The 24804-nt window shown below is 34.2% G+C and overlaps 1 protein-coding gene across 1 annotated transcript; it reads left to right on the top strand.

Moving 5' to 3' along the window:
- The first annotated feature begins 9149 nt into the window (after positions 1–9149).
- Positions 9150–19545, top strand: LOC129756975 (phenoloxidase 8-like). The gene is made up of 5 exons (XM_055754056.1): positions 9150–10046; positions 10115–10216; positions 18305–18932; positions 18993–19236; positions 19294–19545. Exons 1-5 carry the CDS (start codon positions 9165–9167, stop codon positions 19493–19495), a joined length of 2058 nt encoding a protein of 685 aa, XP_055610031.1. The 5' UTR covers positions 9150–9164; the 3' UTR covers positions 19496–19545.
- Positions 19546–24804: the final 5259 nt, after the last annotated feature.

A 24804-nucleotide genomic window follows, 5' to 3' on the forward strand; every position in this document is an offset into this window, starting at 1 on the left:
TGCCATTTCCTCGGTTGATATTTTTTCATGAAATTCATCCAACTAACGCTCCACAAAATTTGAAGACTGTACAATGACTGGAAAAAAACTGCATCTATCATTTTTTATTGAAAAAAAAAAAATACATGGAAATTTGGTCAAAAGGTGTAAAAATGTTTGATCTAGTACCTGGTCAAGTTTCATTAATATCGATCTACGCGATCTAAAATTGTACCGGTTTGGAAATGAGGTTCGTTTTGCCCAGCAGCCGATTTCATTCTTTTATCAACGGATCCCAAGCAATCTAAAGTTCCATAAAACAGGTACGAGAACCTTACTCAGCCCCATCAATGATCTGAAGGTCTGAAGTTTGTTCTATGCCGTTGAAAATTCATGCTCATATTGATACTTTCAAGTTCCAAAACAAGTATAAATAACCTTCTATTGAGCTTCCAGCAGATTTTTAATTCAGCTTCAAAAAATCTTTAAATGTGTCTATCTGTCTGTCTGCCTCATCGCCTCATGATTTTTTTATATGTTCAGTATATGATACCGATTTCTTGCCGATTTCTTCTTTTCTCCACCATTCATTCTTATTGAAAAAAAACTTGTCAGGCTTCTGAATCGAACCTCGCCCTTCATGGTGACAATCGAGCACGATATCACTGGGCCACGCCTAGATGTTGTTAAAGCTGAAACTAAAACTCGAAGTGGTGATAAGTTTTTGCAGCATACCTGCAGGAGCACCCACCGAAATCTTCATCCAGTTAGCTTCGAAGAAAGCAATGCACCTTTTGTGACTTTCGAATCCCGTTTTGAGTACTTTTGTGCACTTGGTATATTTTACAACTTTCAAATTCATTGATGAGTACATACAATTCACTTAAGGGAATTGGAATGGTGTTTCTCTTTTGAAGCCAGAATGTCACTTCCAAAGCCTTCGCTAATGTAAATATAAGACTTTTAGTTGCTTTAATTTTAATATGCTTCTACAGGCTATTTGAATAGATGACTGCAGTTTTGGCGATTGCCATTATTAATTCAGGTTTTAAAAGGTGTTAACAATATTTGCCTCTCGCTCTCACGAGTTTGACATTAACCAAACATTTTATTTTTCATAAACATGACGTAAAATGATAAAACATACACAGCAAAAATTATTTCCTGTAAAATTACACGAATGTCCTGTAACAAAAAGGAGCAGGACATTTACCGTAATTTTACAGGTCGAAAAACAAATTACATGAAATTAAATTTTCAGTGTACAACATTTTTACAGGACATTTGCTGTAATAATAAATGAATCTTCATTAACTTTTAAGGAAAACAATTGAAAATTACTGGTTTTGTTAATTACAGGTTGATTTATTTTGAAGGTTGCGTTTCAGTGACACGTAACAGTCAAAAATTTTTTCTGTGTAGGATATGGTTGAATTTTAATAGAACAAACTGCCCATTTAAAATTTTTGATTTTGTTTGAATAAGCAAAACACTATTGTTTCAATTTCAAGTCATAGATGGCAGCACTATCTTGCTCTTAAACCAAGTTAAGTCTCAATATTAATCTGCAAGGTTTATTCAAGCTTCTTTTCAGCATTTCGACTTAGTTTTCGAACATAGTTTGGTTGTAGGCGTTGGAGCTCATGCTGAAGTAAGATATCCTGCACTTGTAAAAAAATTCACCAGCACTTCCGAGTCGATTGCAAATCATGCCAACAGTACTGCTAGCCATCTGGTCTGTCCAAGTTTTTAATTCCTTACTGAATTCGCTTAGCACACGTCAATTCAATCCGAATGTTTGAAAATAGGGCATTTTTGTTTTTCAGCAAGATAGAGCTGTCATCTACAACCAGGGCCGGATAAAGACATCGGGGGCCCGGGGCAATTTTTCTGGGGGGGCCCCTATGATTCGATTTTTTTTCAAATGCTATTCATGAGAATACAAAACCTGTTAAACCTGTAAAAGAACTGGAGATAAGTTAAGTAAACTGTCTTCAAATAGCCATGTTTTCTGCGTAGAAGATAGTTTCTGGTATCTTCAAATAAAAATTGTTAATTAATCACGTGCAAACATTGCGGAAGAGTTTAGAAATTTTTCAAAAGTGTGCTACAAAATGCAAAATTAAATTCTCATTACCTTATTACCAACTAAAATTCACTCATTTAGAAAAAATGACCGTATATATTTTAAATGATTTTCATTTCATCATTAATTGTCTGGTTTGTGCTTCATCGAAAAATAATTACTTAATGACGATTGGAAAGCATCATGAAGATTTAAAACATAAAATACAAAATTTAAAAAAATAAACAGAATAATTGAATTCTAATGCCATAATGGTACAGGTATAAGAGTTTAAAAATTCAAAACTCAAAATCATGTTATATTTAGAACCACAATTCAGTGGCTCAAATCTAAATGATAGTTTCAAATCATGTTTTGAGAAACAAAATATAAATTAAGTAAAAATAAAGTAATTCAAAGTTTCAAACAGAGCAAAAGCAAAAATAGCATCAAATGTGAATTTTAATTTTATATCTTAGAAACAAAAAAAAACCATTTCATGAGATGTTAATGAATATGATTCTAATCAGATAAAAAAAAATCTTATCAGATTGTTATGCTGAATGTGACAAAAGTTTCATTCGATGCCTTCAAAGCCAATGGGGTGTAAATGCAAAAATGATCTATTTAAAACAAATCAGAATAGAGATTAACACAAAATTATCATTGAAAAAAGTCAGATAAGGAATCCAAATGAGTTTTGTATCTTAAACAAAGATCCTGAGTTCTCAAAACTCAGAAATACTATGAAACTGAACTTCAGTTACTTAAGAAACAACACAAGTCTTGAAAATCTTTATAAATTGAATCTGAAAAATATAAGATTAAAAACATACGAATATGCATTTTAAGAAAACATTCAATGATATTAGCAATTCAACTATGCGAATTTTTTATGATAATTTGACAACGATCATTTGGAATATGATATGCTGAATTCGGGATAATTACTTCAGTAGAGGAGAAAATTTTGGTTAAATCAGTCAAAAATGTTTCAATAGGAATTTAACGTCTAAGACAGAAATGGGGATCTAAATTAAATAATGTACCGTCGATTGGTCCAATTTAAGCAACTACAGTTTTTTTATGATTATTTTTAAGAATAGAAAAAAAAAGGAATTTATAGACCAACGGAAATTTCAATTATTGAAAAGTAAAAATTTATAATAATAGCCAGTATTAACACGTTTACTGCCCTGGTAAAATTCTGAAATATTTATCATAAAGCTTCTCTGTTCTCGCTTAGTACTGTGAGCCAGTTTTGGCGAAATTAGCTGCTATTTCAGTGCAGTAACCATTACTTGGAAAGTTAACCTAATAACAAACATTATCATTGTGCAAGACGGTTGTATGTAATGATAATGAGGAGTTGCTTTTTCTTTATTTTACTAAATATATTTCGATAAAAAAAAAATGGAAATTTGAGGTGTTTTGCATCATATTCTTCTTAATTATTTTTATCGAATTCGATTTACATAACTGTGCAGACTTTGGGTTGAAAATTTTGAAATTCAATACCAAGTTTTTTATATTCTCAGCTCGCAAAATGGGGGAGAACTTCTTCCCTTCTTACTCTAGGGGCCCCCTAAACTTATGTAAGAAAAAAAAACTATTCTAGATACTATTTCACGGGAGCCCCTTTAGTTGAAATATTACAAGTTTTCATTCCGATTTTCTAGTGTTGATTTCTTTTCATAGAGTTGTAGCAGTAGGATTAAAGTAATGTTAGAACTTTTTTTCCTTCGGGGGGCCCCCCTGAGCCGGGGGGCCCGGTGCAATTGCCCCTTTTGCCCCCCCCCCTTTAATCCGGCCTTGTCTACAACTTATACAATTATCAAACAACCTACAAACTTTTTTTTCGTTTCAGTACCAATAGATTCGATGATTCATTGCGCAAAATTACATAAAGTACAATTTGCAAAAAGTTACTCAAAAAATAGAAAAATATCTACAGTGAAACCGGGATAAGAGAGAACTGGATAAGCGAGAAACCTCTAGAAGTGAGTTCTCTCACTCTATCCCGTGATTTTTATACCACGAAAGCGAAAGTCAAAACCTCAAGTTAATAAACTTCGCCCTTTAGTTGTTTTCCTGTAATGGTTTTCTGTCCTGAAATCGTCCCGTAATTGTAGCTGTTGAAAATACAGGAAAACGTGCCGACCTTAGGAGAAAAGATTAAGTGTAAACCTTGCTATACACTCTCTGAAGATACACGCTCTTTTTTTAAACTCAAAATTAAGTATGACCGAGGTTCAAAACATAGTTCGATTCTATGAACTTAAAGTTAAGTACCCTTTTTCCTCCTAGCGATGGATCAAAACGGAGTTTGAACTGCGAACTCAAAATTGATCCCTTTTTTTTCCTTCGGCGAGGGATCAAAGCTGAGTTCGACTTTATGAACTAAAAATTGAACTCTCTTTGTTGGACTGAAAACACTTAGCGAGTTCAGTCCGAACCGGAACAGCAACCAACGAACACGTCGCAAAATTTTGTCGTTCCGGAACAATTACCAGAAGACTATGAAGGAACTTCATTATGAAATGCATGTTCACCGTGTCAGCATAAAATTCTGTCCGTCATTGTCATCATATGGTGAGCGGCTTGGAATGTCCGGAAACTTCCGGATGTTGTTTACTTCCCGTGGGAAGTAACATCCGGAAGTTTTCTTTGACCGGGAATGTCAAAACTTTCCACCGCTCTGTAATTGCAATGCAATGTACCGGAACAGCAACATCCGGGTACAACAAATTTTAATCATCCTTTAATCCCCTGAAAATCAGCTACCCTCGAAAAAAAGGATAAATTCGAGTTCGTCTGCCGAACTTAGTATTGAGTATGCCTATCAGAACTTAGTTTTGCTATTGCCCAGTCAAACTCAAAGTTGAGTGCTGCCACCGAAGTGCTGTTTTGAACCAAAACTACTTAATTTTGAGTTTAAAAAAAGAGCGTGTAAATTGAAAGTGATGCATCTTGCATATTTTTAGGCGATTTTTTTATCATAAGCAGAAAAGCCTTATGCATTCCTTCGAGTCTTTTTATGACTTAGTTATAATTTAAGGCACTATTATACTCTTATATACAGTACCGTGCATAATTGTTATAGAAATTGGAAGCACGCACACTGTCACTTCGAATTTGAACTTCCATAACTTTTTACTCTGATGATATTTTTTGATCAAATTTTCTGCGTTAGATAGATCAACTGTCACACTTTTATATCACAAAATTTGAGCTTTCTGGAGTTAGTGTGGACTGAGATACAATAATTCTACGAAAATCGGACTTTTTGGACTTTTACCATTCAAACTGCAATATCTCAGAAACAACGCTAAATTTTTTATTAAAATTTTGCAGAGTGATTGCTGAGCTAGCACGTCTGAAGTTTTTGAAAAGTTCTATCGATGGGATCAAAAGTTACGCGAGGTACAATATTTCAGGTACGAACCTAGAAATGCGATTTCTATTGAATTTTGGACGAATGTTTCCATAGGAAAATCCTATTTTATGTTTAACAACCAGTAAATCTGTATCAACCAAAAAATCAATACAATATCGCGAGATTCTGATTTTAAAACACATATGGATCATTTATTCCATTTTTTGTTTTTTCATTGTTTCGGCCAGACACTTTTTGACTGATTTGTGGATGGAAACGATATTGCTCTCATGAATCGTCCAAGCGTTGTTTCTGAGATATTGCAGTTTGAATGGTAAAAGTCCAAAAAGTCCGATTTTCGTAGAATTACTGTATCTCAGGCCACACAAACTCCAGAAAGCTCAAATTTTGCAATATGATAGTGTGATAGTTGATCTATCTAACGCAGAAAATTTGATCAAAAAATATCATCAGAGTAAAAAGTTATGGAAGTTCAAAGTCGAAGTGACAGTGTGCGTGCTTTCAATTTCTATACAATTATGAACGGTACTGTACTTCATTTTTCAAAATATTTTCAATTACTTCCTGGGAAGGTATTTTGACTGGATTTGAGAAAACCTCTATAAGGAAAAAGGCTTGTTCCAGAAGTTTTATAAACGAAACCACGCATAAGTGAGAAAAAATCGCGAAATTTCATACCACGACAAGTGTTGTTTTTAGTGACGGGCCATGTCTGGAAGTTTGGCATACGATGAAGAATACTTCTAACATGATTTCGGCGTGAAAAGAAAGACAATTGATAATTTGCTTAAAATGGCGGCACATTTCAACAAAGCATTCTTCACTTCATACTTATCTTGGGGTTAATCTATGGGCACAGATAATATAAAACGAAAGACAATTCATATTTAAGTTCATCCCATAAGATATTCACTTTCAGCTGTAAATGAAGAACAAAATCTCTTTGATTATTTTTGCCTCTGAAGTCTCAATAAACGTATAAATAAATTAAAAAAGTGATTACGGACGATCGCAAAAAAAAAACACGTTTTTTAGGGTAACGGACTTCTTTTGGACAGGGTACATATTTTGGACCACCTTATAGCTTTTTGCCAATATTTCTCTCATAAATCATGTTATTCATAAAAATTTTAAGTAAATATAGTTAAAGCTACTTCTTATGATTCTAATCACATCTAAAATTTTATTTAAGTGAACTGTTAACGGAGAGAAAATTGAAAATAAAGTTTTGATTTTTCACAGTTGGACCGAATCAGGGCCATTTCAGGAGGACGTGCCATTATTGGAGCCAACTTTCAAGAGGTTTGCTGCATAGCTGTGATGAATTTTACAAATACAAACATTGTCACAGCTATGATGAAACACGTGAAAACTATTTTGCAAGCTCGAAAAAGCAAAATAACTGGTTTTAATAGCAATTTGACCCATGTCGAAAATAGGTTTTACTTTATTCCTTAGGGACTTATTTTGAACCACTCAACATAACCTGGATTTTGAACTTGCTGTTAAATGTTCATGAACGTAATAAGACGTTGTACGACGATATAAAAGAATTATGCACACTATTTCAATCACTCATTATGAATAAAATTTGGAATTTAAGCATGATCTTATTTAATCAACTCGCCAAAGCCCAAACTCGTCATCAGACGAGGTTCACTTTAATCGGCATAAAACCAAGAAAATCATAGTTTTAACTTACTTTTTGTGCACTATCCTTTGAATCACGTTAATCTAACAATCTACATCAATGGCAACTGTTTGATAAGCAGTTGTTAAAAGCTACAGCTTAAAGAAGCCTCAAAACATGAAAACTTGGACTTGCACCAATTTTTTATTAAGTCATTTATGTTTTTTATGTCAAGTTTTTTATGTTTCATGAAAAATTATTGAAAGTTTGGTCGAAAAGTTTCAACCATTGATTGCCAGTAAAATGAGTGCATTCAGGAATGATTTTCGAGGAAAAAAAATTTGGTTAGGTAGAAGAAACGGAATATAAAACCCGTCCAAAGGAGGGGTTTGGAAGAAAACGACAACAAATTGACAACTATGCAACGAGTTTAATTTTTGTAACAGTTGAAATATCTCAGTTAATATTAAAACAATTTTATCAAATAATATATATTCAATTATAGCTATATATGTTTCAAAACTTGGGAAAGGTGGATGAAATGTGTAGATTTCACAAGCGATAAAGTACTAAAAATCTAGTTTTTCAGCCCCTGTGGTTATGCAATTTAAAAAATACTGTTGGGAAATTACTCCAACAATAAATTTTATCCTAGAACAAAGTTAGTATCAAACTTAAAACTGAATTAACGTTTAAAAAAATCTGGCTTTTAGACGGCTAAAAAGACAGCATAAATCTCGCACATTTCAAACTTTTTGAATCTATCTACAGAACTGAAGCCAAACCAAATCCACTAAGGTTTTGGAAGTCAAAATGCATCAATTGATGTCGCGAAGTTCATGATGTCAAACTTTCTCAACTTATCATTGGGTCGCCTGAAGGAGATTTGCGTTCTGCAAATTGAGCCTTAAGATAAGCCAACTGGCGAAATGCTCAAAATGCTGAAATTTGAAACTTTACTTTACGCACAATGATATATTTACAAAAAAATGTAATCAAGTTTTGTAAAAATCGAACTTTTTAATCAATGAGCCCGCAAAAATGTTTGAGTCACAGTAGATAAAATTTTGATTGGATTGGAAAGTTAACGTTAAAGTTGACACATTTGGCATCTAGATTTTCAAAATACGAAACAGAGTTTTGGACGAATTTTCAAAGGTAGCTGTTTTTCGAACTTTTTGTCTCTTTGCAAGTCACGTCGGTGAGTCGTTGTATCTTTTTCGAAAAAAAAAACGAACTCAGTACATTAGATTTGAGCTTCATACGTTATTTTTGAAAAATGAAGTTCTTTGTTCAGATTTTTTAAAATAGATTTTTAAACTAATTTGTAATGGTTGATTCAGAACTCAGAGTAGGAATTCGATTTAGGAATGAATTCAGGGTAAAAATTGAAATAAAACATTAAAAAAAAACAACAATATTAACGAAATCCGCATTGAGATTCTTTGAAGTTGAGTTAATTTTTTTTTCCTCGAAATTATAGGTGCTAGATCTCTAAGTATGATTGTTGAAAAAAGTTTCAAATTAAACGTTCAAGTTCACAATTTGATGTTTAGAGATAAGAAAAATTCTCACAACCCCTTAAAAATATACATATTTTCGGGTTTTTATTTAAATTTTAGGAAATATATCTTACAATTAATAATTTTATCAAACTAGAAAAAGCCATTTTGTTTATTTTGTTGTATTTTTAATACAATTTATTTACATATTTTTCAACTAGAATACGCTATGCATGAAGTGAATCGATCACATAAGACTCGATGCAAATCGTTTAAAATTTTAAAGTATAGCATCTTTTTAGCAAATCGAGTAACGGTCAAAAGACACACCGCAGAATCTCTACAGATTCCATGCTTGACAACAAATTGGCAGATATTATCACTGATTAAGTACAACGCTCTTCTTATGCACCGATCAGTTTAGAAAACGATTTTGCGGTTTCACTGCGGATAATGAACTTGAACTTGAATCACGGTTCCTAGTTACAAGATCGTTTGAATGTAATTAGACTTGGACGTATAAATTACAGATTTTTGGCACATCATAATCAGTTTACTCTTCGAAGCGTAACATTCAAGTTAGATAGCAAAATGACCGACTGGAAAACGGGATTCTTGTGTTTGATGACACGGCCATGGGAGCCGCTGTTCTACCCGAAATACAACGGGAAAACCTTTATGGATCTCCCGAAAGATTACTACAAGGATCGTTATCGTTCGGTTGCCGGGGCGATTGCTCAAAAGTTTGGATCGACCGCAAGTCAGCATATTCTGGTGAAGCAGATAGACCTACCGGATCTTAGCTATGCTGAAATGATTCCCCGGCAAGGAAGTTACAACTTTTTCAGTAACAGCCAACGGCATATTGCCGGTAGACTTGTGGGAGATTTTCTGAAGCAACCGGACCCGGAATCACTCCTTTCGCTAGCGGCTTACGCGAGAGATCGTCTCAATCCCACTCTCTTCCAGTACGCTCTGGCCACGGTGCTATTACATCGGAAGGACACTGCCGATGTTCCGGTTCCATCTTTACTGGAAATGTTCCCCAAACGCTTCGTTGATCCGAAACTATTTCCCTCGCTGCGAGAGGAAGGGTTCGTGGTAGATTTGCCGCAGCGAGTGGCCATGGAAATTCCACTGAACTTCACGGCATCGGAAGCGGAAATCGAACAGCGGCTTTCCTACTTCCGGGAAGACATCGGAGTCAATCTGCACCATTGGCACTGGCATTTGATTTATCCCATGGATGGTCCGCTGGAGGTCGTCAATAAGGACAGACGCGGGGAACTGTTCTATTACATGCATCGGCAAATCATGGCCAGGTACAATGTGGAACGGTTCTGTAATCTGCTGCCGGCAGCCGTTCCGCTTAACAATTTGCGCGCGCCAATTGCCGAAGCGTATTTCCCAAAAATTTTGAACAGTGCCCTGAACGTAAGCTATTCTGCACGCCCTAAGGATTCGGTTTTGAGCGTAAGTGTTTTGAAGTTCAAGTCAAAATTTCCTCGTGATAGTGAAAGCAATTTTTTGTTACATCTCAGCACGTGAATCGACCAGCAGACGACGCCGTGGGAACCATTTTGGAGATTGAAAACTGGACCGGTCGGTGGATGGAAGCTGTCAACTCGGGAAGTGTTCTAGCTGTGAGTAAACTAATTCCTTTACTATGTCAAACTTAATTTTTACCATTTTTTTTTAACTTTTTTAAACCACAATTAAAAAAAAATACAATTTCTCAAATTTGCAATAGAAATAAGATTAAACACAAGATCAAATTTGAAAGTTTTTCAACGAGTTGCATGCTCAACGATCAGCCATTTCGCAATATTTTTTTGAACAGAAATGAGTACCGTAAAACGGAGTTACATTGATCACCGGGGTAACTTTAATCAACATAAAAATTTTACACATAATCATCAATAACTAAGTCTAAAGTTATAATATCTCAAATCTTTTTCTACTTTTAAAAATCCATAAGTTGAGTTTCAAATTGGGAAAAACTTGGTTTGTTTTTGAAAGTTTCAAATGCTAGTAAAAATGTAATTTCAAAATCTTAAAATATCTATTTTTTCGAAGGCTCGCAAACAAACACCCTTCCTGATGAAATCAAAGCGTTTTGAAGCAAACAGGTTGGTTTATGTGAGAGTTCAACTTTTTTCCTTAATAAATGTATAGTTTTTGTTGTATTTCGGACATTTTCCAAGAGTAAGCCGGTCTATGACAAAAGGCAAGAAACCCTATCAAATGGTAAAATTTGAAGAAAAAAATTAAAGGGGAATATTGCGAGTGCCTAGGGAATTGAATGAAGGCAAAATTTCATTTGTTTTGCAGTTTAAATTTTATAAGTGATGTTTAAAAATTTAGCCCCTTGATTTATGCAGCATCCAGTTCATCTTTTGATTTTAATTGGTGTTCGGCCTTAACACGTTAAGGACCGCGAGGTTGTTGTTTTTGGACCGCGAAGAAATCTAAACCAAGATACCTAAATTCAGCATTATATATCTCAGAATTCACTGGACCAAAAGTTACAAATTTAGTATCTTTGAGCCACCGAAAGCGTTGTGTTAAATTTTGTAGAGTTGCATGATTGATTGTATATCATTTGAGTTTGTTCCGAACTGCCTTAGCAATTGATAAACTAGCGTTATTAAATATTATGAAGGTGTTTTGTTTCCTTTATGATAAAAAAACTCGTTAAAACCGTCAACATAGAGACTGATCAATGTTACCCTAAAGCATCAAATTCTAAACAAAGACGAAATCGGTATTTAAATCAAATTTAAAGTAGTCTAATAAATTTCTGCAACCATGTTTTACGTTCATAGGAGTCGAGCACTGGGTTTAAAAATATGAAACATGGAACATTCCCCTTAACTGAAAAAATAATAGTTATGAAAAAAGTGGTCAATCTTACCCCGGATTACGGTATCTCTGAATAGCAGAAAACCCAATTTAAATGAAATTAAGTGCAAAGTATAGTTTTCTTGGTAAACTGGAACTGATAACCCAAGCAACCAAAAGTTCGGATAACATTCCTCTATCAGGTTTAATGAGCTCAATCTTGTATTGTAATTCAACTTCTTTTCAGCTCAATTTTTTGGCAGCTAAAGGACCTTTAAAGTTGACAAAAAGTTCGTATAAATCGCTAAATAACTTCTAACCAGCTTCTAAAAGCACTTTTATAAGCAACACAAAAAATCTAAAAGATTACTTCTCCAATCCTTCATGTGCTACCTTCTTAAGTCCGCTATAATTTGATTCAAATCAATCAATCATATTTGTTACTAACTCACATTTCAATAAGATGTTTTTACCAAGCCTCGAACCCGAGCTCCCGCTTGAAAATCGAGCTACATACTTGCTGCTCTATATGAACATCATGAGTAGGCAACGATTTTGCTTGATGTGATGATTTTCTTTAAAACAACTTTTCAGTTCGTAATTTCTACTTCATTCCCATTTTAAGCTGTCAAAAAGTTCTTTCGGAACTAAATGTGTTCTTGACATTGTCGTTTCCCAAGTAACGACGTGTAAGTTTATGCAAACATGAGTTGAATTCCTAATTTGCGAAGTTGCCTTTGAACGCCTGTTGGAACTTATTAAAAACTTTCAAGTTTACAAAAGAGTATTCATATTGTAGTCAATTAAAAAAAACAGATTTTTTTCGAACTATTGAGCATGCGCTTAGATAAACCGTACATTTCAGTAGTTGCTACTCCGATGATAGCTACCTCATGTGGAAAAAATGAGAAGTTCGTAAAAAGTAAATTGTTCTTCTTCATACCAACTTTAAAGTACTCAAAAAGTAGAAACAGAAACCAAACTAGTACTTTGAAGCTTTTATTGAGCTTTGAATGAACTTGTTGGATCTTCATTCCATGGACCTCGAAATAGTATTTTGAACAGCAAAAAAGTTCTGCAGAACTTTTGTACAGCTCTATGTGAACTTATGAATTCGTTCCTGTTGGGACACCTGATCACCCTAGAGCATAGGTCGGCAACCTGCGGCTCGCGAGCCGCAAGCGGCTCTTTTGATCTAAAGCTGCGGCTCTTCAGTTCACTGTGCTTATATTATGTATATTTTTGAATATAATACTTATAATATCGTGCTAAAGCGATAATTGAGTCTTGTAACTTGGCAAACGGATTTTCATGAGTCCAGAAGAAAATTCTAAAATTGCATCCTCTGTAGAAACAAGTGGAAAGTAAAGATCAGGATTTAATTTATCATTAACCGTAAATGCGAAGAATTACTGTTGTTTTAATACAATATAACATAAATAAAATTATTTATTTCCAAAACGTGTGTATATTTTTGAATCAAACAAACACAAACTCAGGAAAAACAATTTTCAAAAAAATAGTTCTTAGACAGCCTCTGTTTTGTTTTCAAACAATGAAACCCTCATCAAGTTTTATAATTTAAGCACCCGCAATCACTCTTTTGCCCTCTATGAAAATTAATCAGTTGAAATTTACAAAATCTGGCTAGAATTAATCTACCATTTCGAAAAATATTTACAACTTTGACGCGTGAAACCATAATATTGATACCTCATTAGCATTCTCGATTGCCCGGTTTAATTGGGGCTTTCGCAGATTTTCAAAGAAAAAAAATTGGAGGATGCCTGGTCCGGTTCTATTGACTCGGATTCAGTTCGGATATTGAGGAGATAGGCCCGATTTTTTCCGAATTATTCACATTTTTTACGAAATTCCTTATTTTCAACTTGTTTTAGCGAAATAAATTCGCATAAATTTTTTTGGTATTGTGAGATAAGATTTGAACACCGCTGTTGTACATATGTGCCTTGCTAAAAATAATTTTTCATGTGTTTATTTTCCAGTTTTTTTGCCTTTTTTGGAATTTCTTAGGTTTTGGCTGGATTTGCCCGGATATTACCCGGTTTTGAGTTTTTACAATTTAGAAGCCCAATGCCCGGATTCGCCTTCCGGAATACGTCTAAGAAAATTCTGGAAATCCTACTCAATAAATAACGGATTAAAAAAGTTAATAGATACCTACATGAAATTCAAATACAAAATTCCAAAACCAAGAATTGAGAATTTAGAATTGAAGGTTGAAAGCTTTTTAAACTGAAATAAGCATTGAGAACCAATGAAAATTTTAATTCTGAAAAACTATTTGAAAACTTAATTACAGGCTATTGAAAAAAAATGTAAACCTATGAGTGTTTGAACACAATTAAAAATTTCATGCGTGCAGTTAATATTTACCAAAAGCACACAAATTTTGTACGGATATATTTCTTTTCGATTAAGAGTTTATCACCGTTTGTTTATTTTTATTTATTTTTGTTTCGAAACTGATTATGCCAGTTTAAATCTACTGTTCCTTTATAATTTGTCACAAATTTTCTGTGAAGGCTACAAAATCAAATTATTACAGATTTAAACTGGTAAAGCAGAAGCAGCTTTAGAAAGCATTGATGAATAATATACATTGGAATGAATTTCATTTTTCATTCAATTGGACGCACAATATTGAAGAATCACATGTCACATAAAATGAGATTTTTGAATTTTCCAGACGCCTAAAAGTCTGAAGACACGTTTGCTTGATTTCATGAATTTTAAAAATTCTACCAGTTGTCAGAAGCCTAATTTTTGAAAATTAAAATTTTTGATTACATAAATTTTATTTTTTTATTATCTTAATATCATCTGACAAAAGTGGGTGTCTGAATTGTTGTTGAATTTTATCTCATACGTCTGGATTTTGGAAAACATAGCTAAATTTGGAGAATGTCTCAGAAAAGCTTGATAATTTGAAGATTTTTTTTTTATCTTACTATTTCGTTATTTTAAAAGCTTTTCTCTGCCGAAGAAATAATTATTCTGCTTTTATAAATGTGTTCAAATCTTTCACTTCTTGCAAGGTATTCATTTAAGTTTAATATGGATTTAAATCTTGCATGATTCGATATTTGGCAACCTTTTAAAATTGATAAACAATCAAACCATGTTAGAAGAGATGATGATCCAGAAGAAAATCCATGTACTTAGAACAAGATGTAACCAGAAACAAATTTAAAAGAAAACTCCAAGAGTTAGAAAAAACTCTAATGGGTTTAATGTTATTTTTGTTAATTTGTGTTCATTGATCATGTATATGTTTTGATTTCTTTATTCAAAACAAATACGATAAAACTTTAATGTGGCTCTTTCAAACTCAGAAATTTTGAAAATTTGATGTTTTTGGCTCTTCCGACTTAAATGGTTGCCGACCACTGCCCTAGAGATATTCGTACACGGAAAATAAAAAAAAGGTAAAATTTACCTTTTTGCGAGTTGAATTTTTTCCACCCCTCTTTCGAGGTAAATTTTACCTTTTTTTCATTCACCTAGCAAAAAGGTAAAATTTACCTTTTTTCAATTTACCTAGCAAAAAGGTAAATTTTACCTTTTTCGCATTCACCTAGCAAAATAGTAAATAATACTGTTTTCCCATTTACTGATTTAAATGGTAAATGCTGGTTGGTTTGATTGTTTTCTTCAATAAGAATTAAAAAAATACAAAATTCTTTCAAAATTGATATTTATTGGAGATAAATAGGAGCTGGTAATTCGGCTTCGCGTTCTTCTGAGCCGCCATGGCCGCTGAATCCACCTGGGTTGCGTACATTCATAGCCTCCTCCGTTCGACTAATCCGGTCAGGTTCGGCTTTTCCGGCTGGAGGATGACGTAGAATACACCTCAAAGCTCTATGGGCCGATCTGAAACAAAATCAATAGTATTATGACGAGAACCAGCACAACTAAATGATATTTAAAAACACTTACCATTCTATTCCGATTTTCACATATTAGGCACAAAGCAAAACTTGTTCCTAGAATGACAAACACGCAGCGAAAAGATTTTTTAATTCAAAGGAAAGTGCCGCAAAAACAAAGGAAAATTTCCTTTGAATTTGGGATAATTAATTTTTGTTTTGTTTCAAATACATTTCCCTTTGTTTCAAAGATTTTTTCTTTTGAAAAATCTTTGATTCAAAATATGAAAGCTTTGATTCCAAAAACAGTTTCATTTGTTTCAATGTTATTTTCTTTTGCCACAATGTAACCTAGATTTAGATTTAAAAGCATTTATTCATTGAACCATTTTCATTTATTCCAATTGGAAGAAATATTTCCTGTTGTTTTGAAATTCCTATAAGGAATTTCAAATAATGAAAAGAAAGAATTTTAGATGCTAAATATATTTTTATTTTCAAATGAAACACTAAAAGTTACAAACTGCTTCACTAGCATCGAATCATTCGGTCCTAATTTTCGTCGACCTGACCGCTGGATTTGGAGTGGTGTCATCTTGTGCAGCTTTCACCTCGGTTGGGGCATCCAGGGACTTGAAAAAAACCATCCGTCGGCCCTGGTCCTGGAAGAACGCAATCACTTATAGAAAATCTTCAATATTCACTCTGTAATTGACATACTTACCATCATCATGAATCCTTATAATTTAGCTAACTCTGATCTACATTTTCACACGACCAGCCAAACTTGATTCGATTTCCGAAAGATCTGTTCTTCTTGCAAGTCAAATTAAAATATCTTTGGAATCAAAGGCTGAAGTTTTTATTTGAGGGAATCATTTCTTTAAGTTCAAAAGCATTTTTCTTTGGTTCAAAAAAATTTGATTTAGTTTCAAAAGAAATAAGCTCAATTACCATTTATTTAGAATCAAAGTATTTGCTTAAAATCAAAATCCAAAAATATTTAGTTCAAAGAATTAATTCCTTCTTTCAAAAAATATTTTTTTGAACCAAAAACAAAAGTTTTTGATTCAAATAAAACAGGAGTTTGATTCAAAAAAATTAAAGTTTTGACTCAAAATCAGTTTTGTTTTGTTTCAAAAGCCTAGTTTTCTCTGCGTGAAACAGCTTAACCTCAATGAACGGGTTCGGCGAATAGTTACTTTTTTTTTTAGAAGAATTGTACCGTTTTGTTTAGCTCAATCCAGGTCAATTACACCTCGCTACGAGGTAAGTTTTACCTTATTTGGATTTACCTTTTTTTCTAGGTGAATTATACTTTTTTATCGAGCTCAATTCAGGTGAACTTCACCTCGCTACGAGGTAAGATTTACCTTTTTTGGATTCACCTTTTTTCTCGGTGAATTGTACCTTTTTTCCAACCTCGATTCAGGTAAATTTTACCTCACTGTGAGGTGAGTTTCACCTCGAAGAGGTAGAAGTTACCTTTTTGGCTTTCACGAGCGTTCACCTTTGCTAACTCGGTAAATTTTACCTTTTTATTATTTTCCGTGTTGCATTGGGCTCATCCCTCTGACAGTGAGATGTCAATTGGATTGACGTCACGATTGCCATGTAACATTGAAGGTTGTCATCTTAAATTCCGCAGTTGAGGAATGCACACGCGTTAAAGATTATACTCCGTTAAATATAGTTCATTTTTGTAATTGTACCCCGGGTTTTTACTATCAACATCACCTCGTCTCCGGGGATACAACAGTTCCTTAAGTGTTATCCTGGCTTGTAGCCTGGAAGGCCACTTGACGTGCTTGAAAAACCGCTCAGAGAAAAATGCGCAAGATAGGCCGCCTGGAAGGCGTATATGGATACCCGTTTGGGGAAAACCGCTTGATTAAAGTGAGGTTGGAAAATCACTAGGAAAAAGTGTGGATACCGCTTAAGCGTGCTTGGAAAGCCACTCGATAAAATCGCGCACGCTCTTTCTAAGGCGATTCTATCAAGCGGCTTTCGAAGCACACAATAACTCAGCAGCCTTTCAGGCGCTATTTCGAGCGTTTAAGATGCTTTCCAGGTGCACTTTCATGCTGTTCTTGAGGTGCAATTCCATCGAGTGGCTTTCCAAGCACGCCTTTTTCTAAGCGGTTTTCCACACTTTTTCCTGGTGATTTTCCAACCTCACTTTTATCAAACGGGTTTCTCCAAACGGGTATACAGACTCGCCTCCCAGGCGCACTTTCCTCCGAGCTGCTTTCCAAGCACGTCAAGCGACCTATCAGGCGCACTTCTCTCTGAGCGGCTTTCCAAGCACGCTTTCCTCAAGGAGCAACGCTTTTCTCCGAACAGCTTTCCAAGCACGCTTTTCTACGAGCGGCCTTCTAGGCACGCTCTGCTCAGCAAGCTTTACGATGACTGCCTACTCTCACCATCGCCTCCTGGCCTGGTTCAAGGTTTTTTGAAACACACCTTGGTCTGGTTGGCATTTGCTTTCTCTCGCTCTCTTTCTTCACTGGAAAGGACAACTTTTGTTGATCGCCATTTTGACAAAAATCAAACACTTTACTTTTAAAATAATAAATCGGGCGAATCTCGGAGAATTTTTTCTGAAAACCACCAGGTTGTACTCCTGGCAGGATCGCCAATATGGAATTCTGTCTTGGAAACTAATTTTAAAATGTTATAAAATGCCACTTTTGTCGTATTTCTTATCGGAAAGTGGTTACAACTTCATTATTTTTATAATACCGTCTAACGGGGCAGCATTAAATGCAACAGTTTGAGGTTTTAAACCTCATTCATTATAAACTAATTTTAAGATGTTATATCATATGCCATTTTTGTCGAATTTCTTATCGAAAAGAGGTTACAACTTCATCATTTCCATAATATATCATCACTTAAATTTATTTTTTTTCATGAAGCTTTCAATGGATTTTGTATGGGTTTGAGTAAGTCTGGATATTTAAACCTAGTTTTTTTTAACATTTTTATAATTTCCAGGCCAACGGTCAACGCATTCCTTTGACGGAAACCGAGGGAATCGACGTGCTGGGAAACATCATGGAAAATACCATCCTATCCGTTAACATCCCCTATTATGGAAACATTCATTCGATGATGCACATCATGATCGGTTACATTCACGATCCGGAAAGTGTCTATTTGGAAGGACCCGGGGCGATTGGCGATGTGGCAACGGCCATGCGTGATCCCATATTTTATCGACTTCATGGACACGTGGATGAACTGTTCGAAGCGTATAAGCGGAAATTGGCACCTTATAAGAAGCAACAGCTAGGGTTCCCTGGTATCACGGTGAAGGATGTTTCGGTTCAAGTCACGAGCGGCAAAGCAGCCACCAATCGGTTGCTAACATTTTGGCAACGGTCTCAGGTCGATTTGGCCGTCGGATTGGATTTCGGGCCCGAGGGAAATGTTTTGGCTACTTTTACTCATCTACAGCACGCCCCGTTTGTCTATCGAATTACCGCTATTAATGACTCACAGAAACCCAAACGTGGAACCGTTCGCATTTTCCTGGCACCGATTTACTATCCGTTTGGTAAACCGATTCCGTTCGACCAGCAGCGCCGTTATGCCATCGAATTGGATAAGTTTGTCGTTGATTGTGAGTTTTTGGATTTCCTGTCATCTGAATCAACAATCTTAAATTTTGCCTATATTTTAGTGACACCCGGAGCCAACAACATAGTCCGGAGGTCAGATCAATCCAGCGTAACGATTCCGTTTGAGCGAAGTTTCCGGCGCCAGGACATCTCGGTGATGCCTAATGCGGAAAATTATCGCTTCTGCAACTGTGGTTGGCCTGATCATCTGCTGTTGCCTAAAGGATCTCCAGAAGGACTACCGTACGATCTGTTTGTCATGATTTCCGACTACAAGGGTGATTCCATCAATCAGGAATTCGATGAGTTAGTTTTTCAATATTTTTCCCATACTAAATAATTTAAAATTTAAATACATTCTAGGCATGTCAACTGCAACGATTCTCATTCATACTGTGGCTTGCGGGATCAGCGTTATCCGGATCGCCGAAATATGGGATATCCTTTCGATAGAACCGTTCCGAAGGAAGTGTCTCATATGGAGGACTTCGTGAGGCCATTTTCAAACATGAACAGAACGGTGGTGGAAATTCGGTTTACCAACACAATTATAACTCACTCTTGATCCTCGTGATCGTCCTGAATCTACTAAGTCGTGGTCACACAATAAATTTTTCAAGCATCATAATTTGATTTTCAATTAATTTAACGTTCCGAAACAATAGATGTCTATTTTTTCATGGAAGATTTTGATTACCGTCAACCGGGGTATCATGCAGCACTTTTCAACTTCAATGGCTTCTTAAAACTTAATGTCCACAGATAACCATACCACTTTTACATCAAAAGTTTTAAGGTTGATGGGAAATCAAATTAACATAGTCAGAAAAGTTATTGGTTACCGTCAACTGGGGCAACATGCAACAATTTTCAACTTCAATGGCTTCTAAAATCTTAATGCTTACAGATAATCATACCTCTTGTACATCAAAAGTTTTAAGGTAGATGGGCCACCAAACTGACGTAGTCAGAAAAATTATTGGTTTCACCAGTTATTTTTAAATTTACAAAAACATGCGATTTTCACCCTACTAAGAAAATGGGGTAAGTTGCAACAAACTCTGTAATTTATGAAAAATCAAATGAAAACGATTAAAAATTTATAGTTTTTGATACATTTGTGATGTCATAACGCATAAAGCACCGATTGCAGTAAATTTTGGTTTTGTTCGAATTAAATTTTTAGTTTTTTTCTGATAAAAATGTTTTTAAGAAAAAAGTGTTAATCTTCTGCATACATTTAGGGGTAAAAAATACTACAAAATATTCTATTAGCTCAAATCATAAAAATAAATCTAGGAATGGATGAAATTTTAATGTTTACTAAAGTATAATGCAAAAGAATTATATCCCAGCATATGGAAACGCGATTTATGAGAATTTGTTCCGATTTGCATTTTGTTGCATTTTACCCCAGACGGGTAACTGAATTATAAAAATATTTATTTAAAAAAATTGAGTGATTGTTCGAAAAATATTTCCACATGATCAATGTTGGTATAGGATGAGGAAACCAGTATAAAGTTTGTAGGTGATATTATCAAGCCAATCCGTCATACTGGGTAAAGTTATTTACGGCATCGAAAAATGTTAAAAATTGTACATTCATTGTTCGATTTTTCAAATTTCATATGAAAATCAAAAACTTAAAAAAACTATCTAAGGATTCAAGAAACTATGTCATCATCATTTTGTAGTCATTAAAAGATAAATTTATCTCATCACAATCAATTAAAAATTGAATCTGTGTGGTGATATATAAATGTTGCATTCAACCCCGCTGTTGCATGATGCCCCGTTTGACGGTACACCATTTTTTTTTTAATTTACAAAAACTTGCGATAAAATACTCAAACAAATACTACTAGCTGGAATCATAAAAATTGATGTTTGGATGGATGATAATTTGAAATGAACAAATGAGTGATGGAAAACAATCATATTTCCAGCATATGGAAACGAGATTTAAATGGTGAGTCTTTGATTTGCATTTTGATGCATTTTAGTCAAGCCTGGTAAGGGGCCGTTCACATACCACGTGGACAACTTGAGGGGAGAAGGGGGGTATGGAAATGTCCACGCTTGTCCACGGAGAGGGAGTAGGGGTTTGGGTCTTGTCCACGTGGACATACTTACTTTAAAAATATTTTCTAAAGGTGAATAAATATTAAGAGGTTTAAATCAAAATCTTGAAATAGCGAAGCTTTCCAGTTTAAGTTTTAACAATTAGTAGCTACTTTAAAGCAAGTGACAAGTATAATAATTTACAAAATTAATAGTTTTTGTGATACCAGGAAATTCTTACTCGGTTTTTTTCAAAATCAACCAATTCTATAACAAAAAGGCAAAAAGTGGTTTTTCTATCTGTCAAGTTATACACAGCAAAAATTATTTCCTGTAAAATTACGCAAATTTCCTATAACAAAAACGAGCAGGACATTTACCATAATTTTACAGGTCGAAAACATGACTACGTGACATTTAATTTTTAGTGTACTACTTTTTTAACAGGACATTTGCTGTAATAATAAATGATTCTTCGTTAACTTTCAAGGAAAACAATTAAAAATTACAGGTTTTGTTAATTACAGGTGATTTATTTTAAAGGTTGCAGTTTTCAGTGACGCGTAATAGTCAAAAAAAATTTCTGTGTAGGTATTTTAAAAAACCTATTTCAAATCTGTCCACGTGGACATCCGGGGAGGGGGGTAGGGGTTTGCCAAATGTCCACGCTAGTCCACGGAGGGGGAGGAGGGGGTCAAAAATCTCATTTTTCTGTCCACGTGGTATCTGAACGGCCCCTAAACTGAATTTAAAAAATTATTTATTTAACTAAATTTGGCGATTGTCCAAAAAAATATTTTTACACCAACAGTGTTGGTATAGGATAATAAAAGTAATTTAAAGTTTATAATAATTCGAAATTGTTGGACCACTTTATGATTCCTAATGTGCACCGTTGACAGGTAACCCGCTTTAACGTGAGTAAAAGTGTGGAATTATTTTCATAAATTCAAAGGTATCCTGAAAAAGCCTGAGTTTTATTTTCGCGACGTTCTGATTTTCGACAAAACCATCTGGTACTCCTGCTCAGGAAATGCCTGCAGAGGTATTACGTGTTCTGATTTTTCAGGATTTGCCTTGATTTTCGAGAGACCTTCCCATAAATTGTTCTGCTTTGTCCAGATTGTTTTTAAAATTGGTCTTTAAAATGTGTTGAATTATCCTGATTTTCAAAAAATATCTAAATTATAAATGAATTAAAAATTTAATGATCGGGACAGCGAACAAATTCGTAATAAAATAGTTTAACCCAATCAAAATAAAGGCGTCTACAGTGTCGTACTTGAAGCTTATATTTTTTGGGATATTTCCCAGATTATTTCTCACGCAAACTCAGCACCACTGTTATTCGTGAAATTCGTTAACAGAATGACGCGCTTTACGCTGTTTTCTTTCGTTCTCTCATCGTTTGAGTTCTCGCTCTCGTTCTATATTCTGACAGCATTACGAGTGTACACGATAAAGAACATACTTTCGATTTTTCATAAGCGTGTTAATCATTATCACATGCGAACATGTTTTTTACTCATTTTTGGATATTTATCTTTCTTCCACCTGTAATCACTACATTGCCACTCGCCTCTACTCTAGCCGAGCTATATTGTGGACGAAATATGAGCCAAATTTTCCAACAGAACTATCTATTTTTCCACTTTTCTTCAAACTTCTTGATGGAGCCTTTTTCATTTTTCAACTATGGCAACTCATATCTTACTTGAGATTTTTCATGAGACAGCTCGAATTGTTTTTTTTTCGCAAATCTCGAATCTTTCATCGAGTAACGATCATCAAAATATAATTATTGTCCCGTACTCGTTTTCTGAGGAGATTCATTGAATATTCTGAATAAGTAAGAGTCTTTCATCTTTAGATAAATCGAACCAGTCATAAATTTCTAGAATCGAAATCACTCATCAAACAATAAATTCTCATTTTATACTTTCCGAGTCTTTCATCGGAGTTAGATTTATTGAGTCATCACTTGATTCTACTTCCATATGAATATTAATCGAAATATTTAATAACTTCACATATCTCTCCGAACCACAAATTTTATTTATTTTTTATTCTTCCAAGCCTTTCATAGGAGAGAAATATTCTGAATAAGTCACAATCTATCATATGAATGTAAACCAAAAAAAATGTTAATAGCAATCATTAGTAACTTTCATCAGAATCCGTATCTTTCATTTTCCGAGTTTTTAATCGGAGATGGATTACTTCATTTATTCATCTCTATAACCTTTTTTTGCATTCGAAAATCTGTAAACTTCATTTCCGAGGTATTCATCAGAGTGAAACATTCTGAATAAATCCGAGTACTCATCTTCCAGTCAAAGCATTTATCAATTTGTGTTTAAAATTTATCATCTTATCTTTAATTCATCGAGTCTTTTATCAGAGATCGACTCTTCATTTTCACACTCTTCCATATTTCCACTTTTCACTTTTCATATTCAACGGACAAATTGAAAACACAAAATTTCACCGTTTTTTTACTAACGTTATCGTCCAATTGGTTCAATTTATCATCATTTCAGTATCATGTATCAGTCAGAAATTTCCATCGAACTAAATATCTATCAATATAATATAATCATTCGATTCTATCATCGCACTAAAAATTCCCATCTATCATTTCTTGAATTTCCCAACGGAGAAGGATTCTTCACTGAATCGTTACCGCAAAATTCTGAACAAGTTAGAGTCTTCCATCTGAATATTGACCGAAATATTAATCAAAGTTTTGTCATTGGAATTTCTCATCGATCCTTTATTTTCTGAGTCTTTCGTCTGAGAGAGAGACCCAAATCTGAACGACCCCTAGTCTTTTATCTAAAATTTATCATTTATCATCATTCTTAACTCATTGGAAATTGAATTTCCATCTTTCATATTCCGAATTTTTCATTGACTTATCATTTTAATATTCTGATTCAGTCAGAGTCTTTTATATTAATATCCAACGTCATATTTATTTATTATATATTAGCCAGCTTTCACCTGTATATTAACCAAATTATTTCTTATTCGAATCTTTCATCAAACCACAACTGCCTACTTCTATTTCCCGAGTCTTTAATCAGAGTTAATTTCTTCAATGAGTCATTATCTCAATTTTCTGAATCAGGTTAGGGTTTTCCTCTGAATATTAACAATTATACTGTCATTCAAATCGCTCATCGAACCATAAATTTTCATCTTACATTTTTCGAGTCTTTCCCTATGAAAGTCCCAATCTTTCTGATATCAATCAGTTTTAATTACATGGAACTTCTTCCGAAATTTTTGATTAAGTTATCATCTCAATATTTGATTCGTCATAGTATTTCATCATAATTTTATTCTAAATAATCCTCAATTTCTTTTTTTTTGTTTTCTAAGTATTTAATCGCAGATAGACTCTTCATTGAATCATTGATTTCAATATTCTGGAAAAGACAAAGTCTTCCAACCAAAATTCTCATCGACCCTTAAGGTAGTTTCTTCATTGAGTCATCATTTCAGTACTTAAATTCAGTCAGTATACAGAATCTTCAGATAAATAACAATTAATTTTTCATTTCAGAATCTTAAATTTCCATAATTTCTCATCCTTCTTAAATTCTGATTAAGTCAACATCTCAGTGTTGAACTTATCCGAGTCTTTCATCGGAAAAACCAAAAACAATCATTGTATTATCAAAACTCATCCGAGTCTTTCATCGGAATATCTAATTCAAATCCGAGTCTTACATCGGAGTTGGCAAAAGCACTCCGAGTCTTTCATCGGAATAACACTCATCCGAATCTTGCATCGGAAATACGAAT

This window comes from Uranotaenia lowii, chromosome 3, assembly GCF_029784155.1.
Source record: "Uranotaenia lowii strain MFRU-FL chromosome 3, ASM2978415v1, whole genome shotgun sequence".
Lineage (NCBI taxonomy): Eukaryota > Metazoa > Arthropoda > Insecta > Diptera > Culicidae > Uranotaenia > Uranotaenia lowii.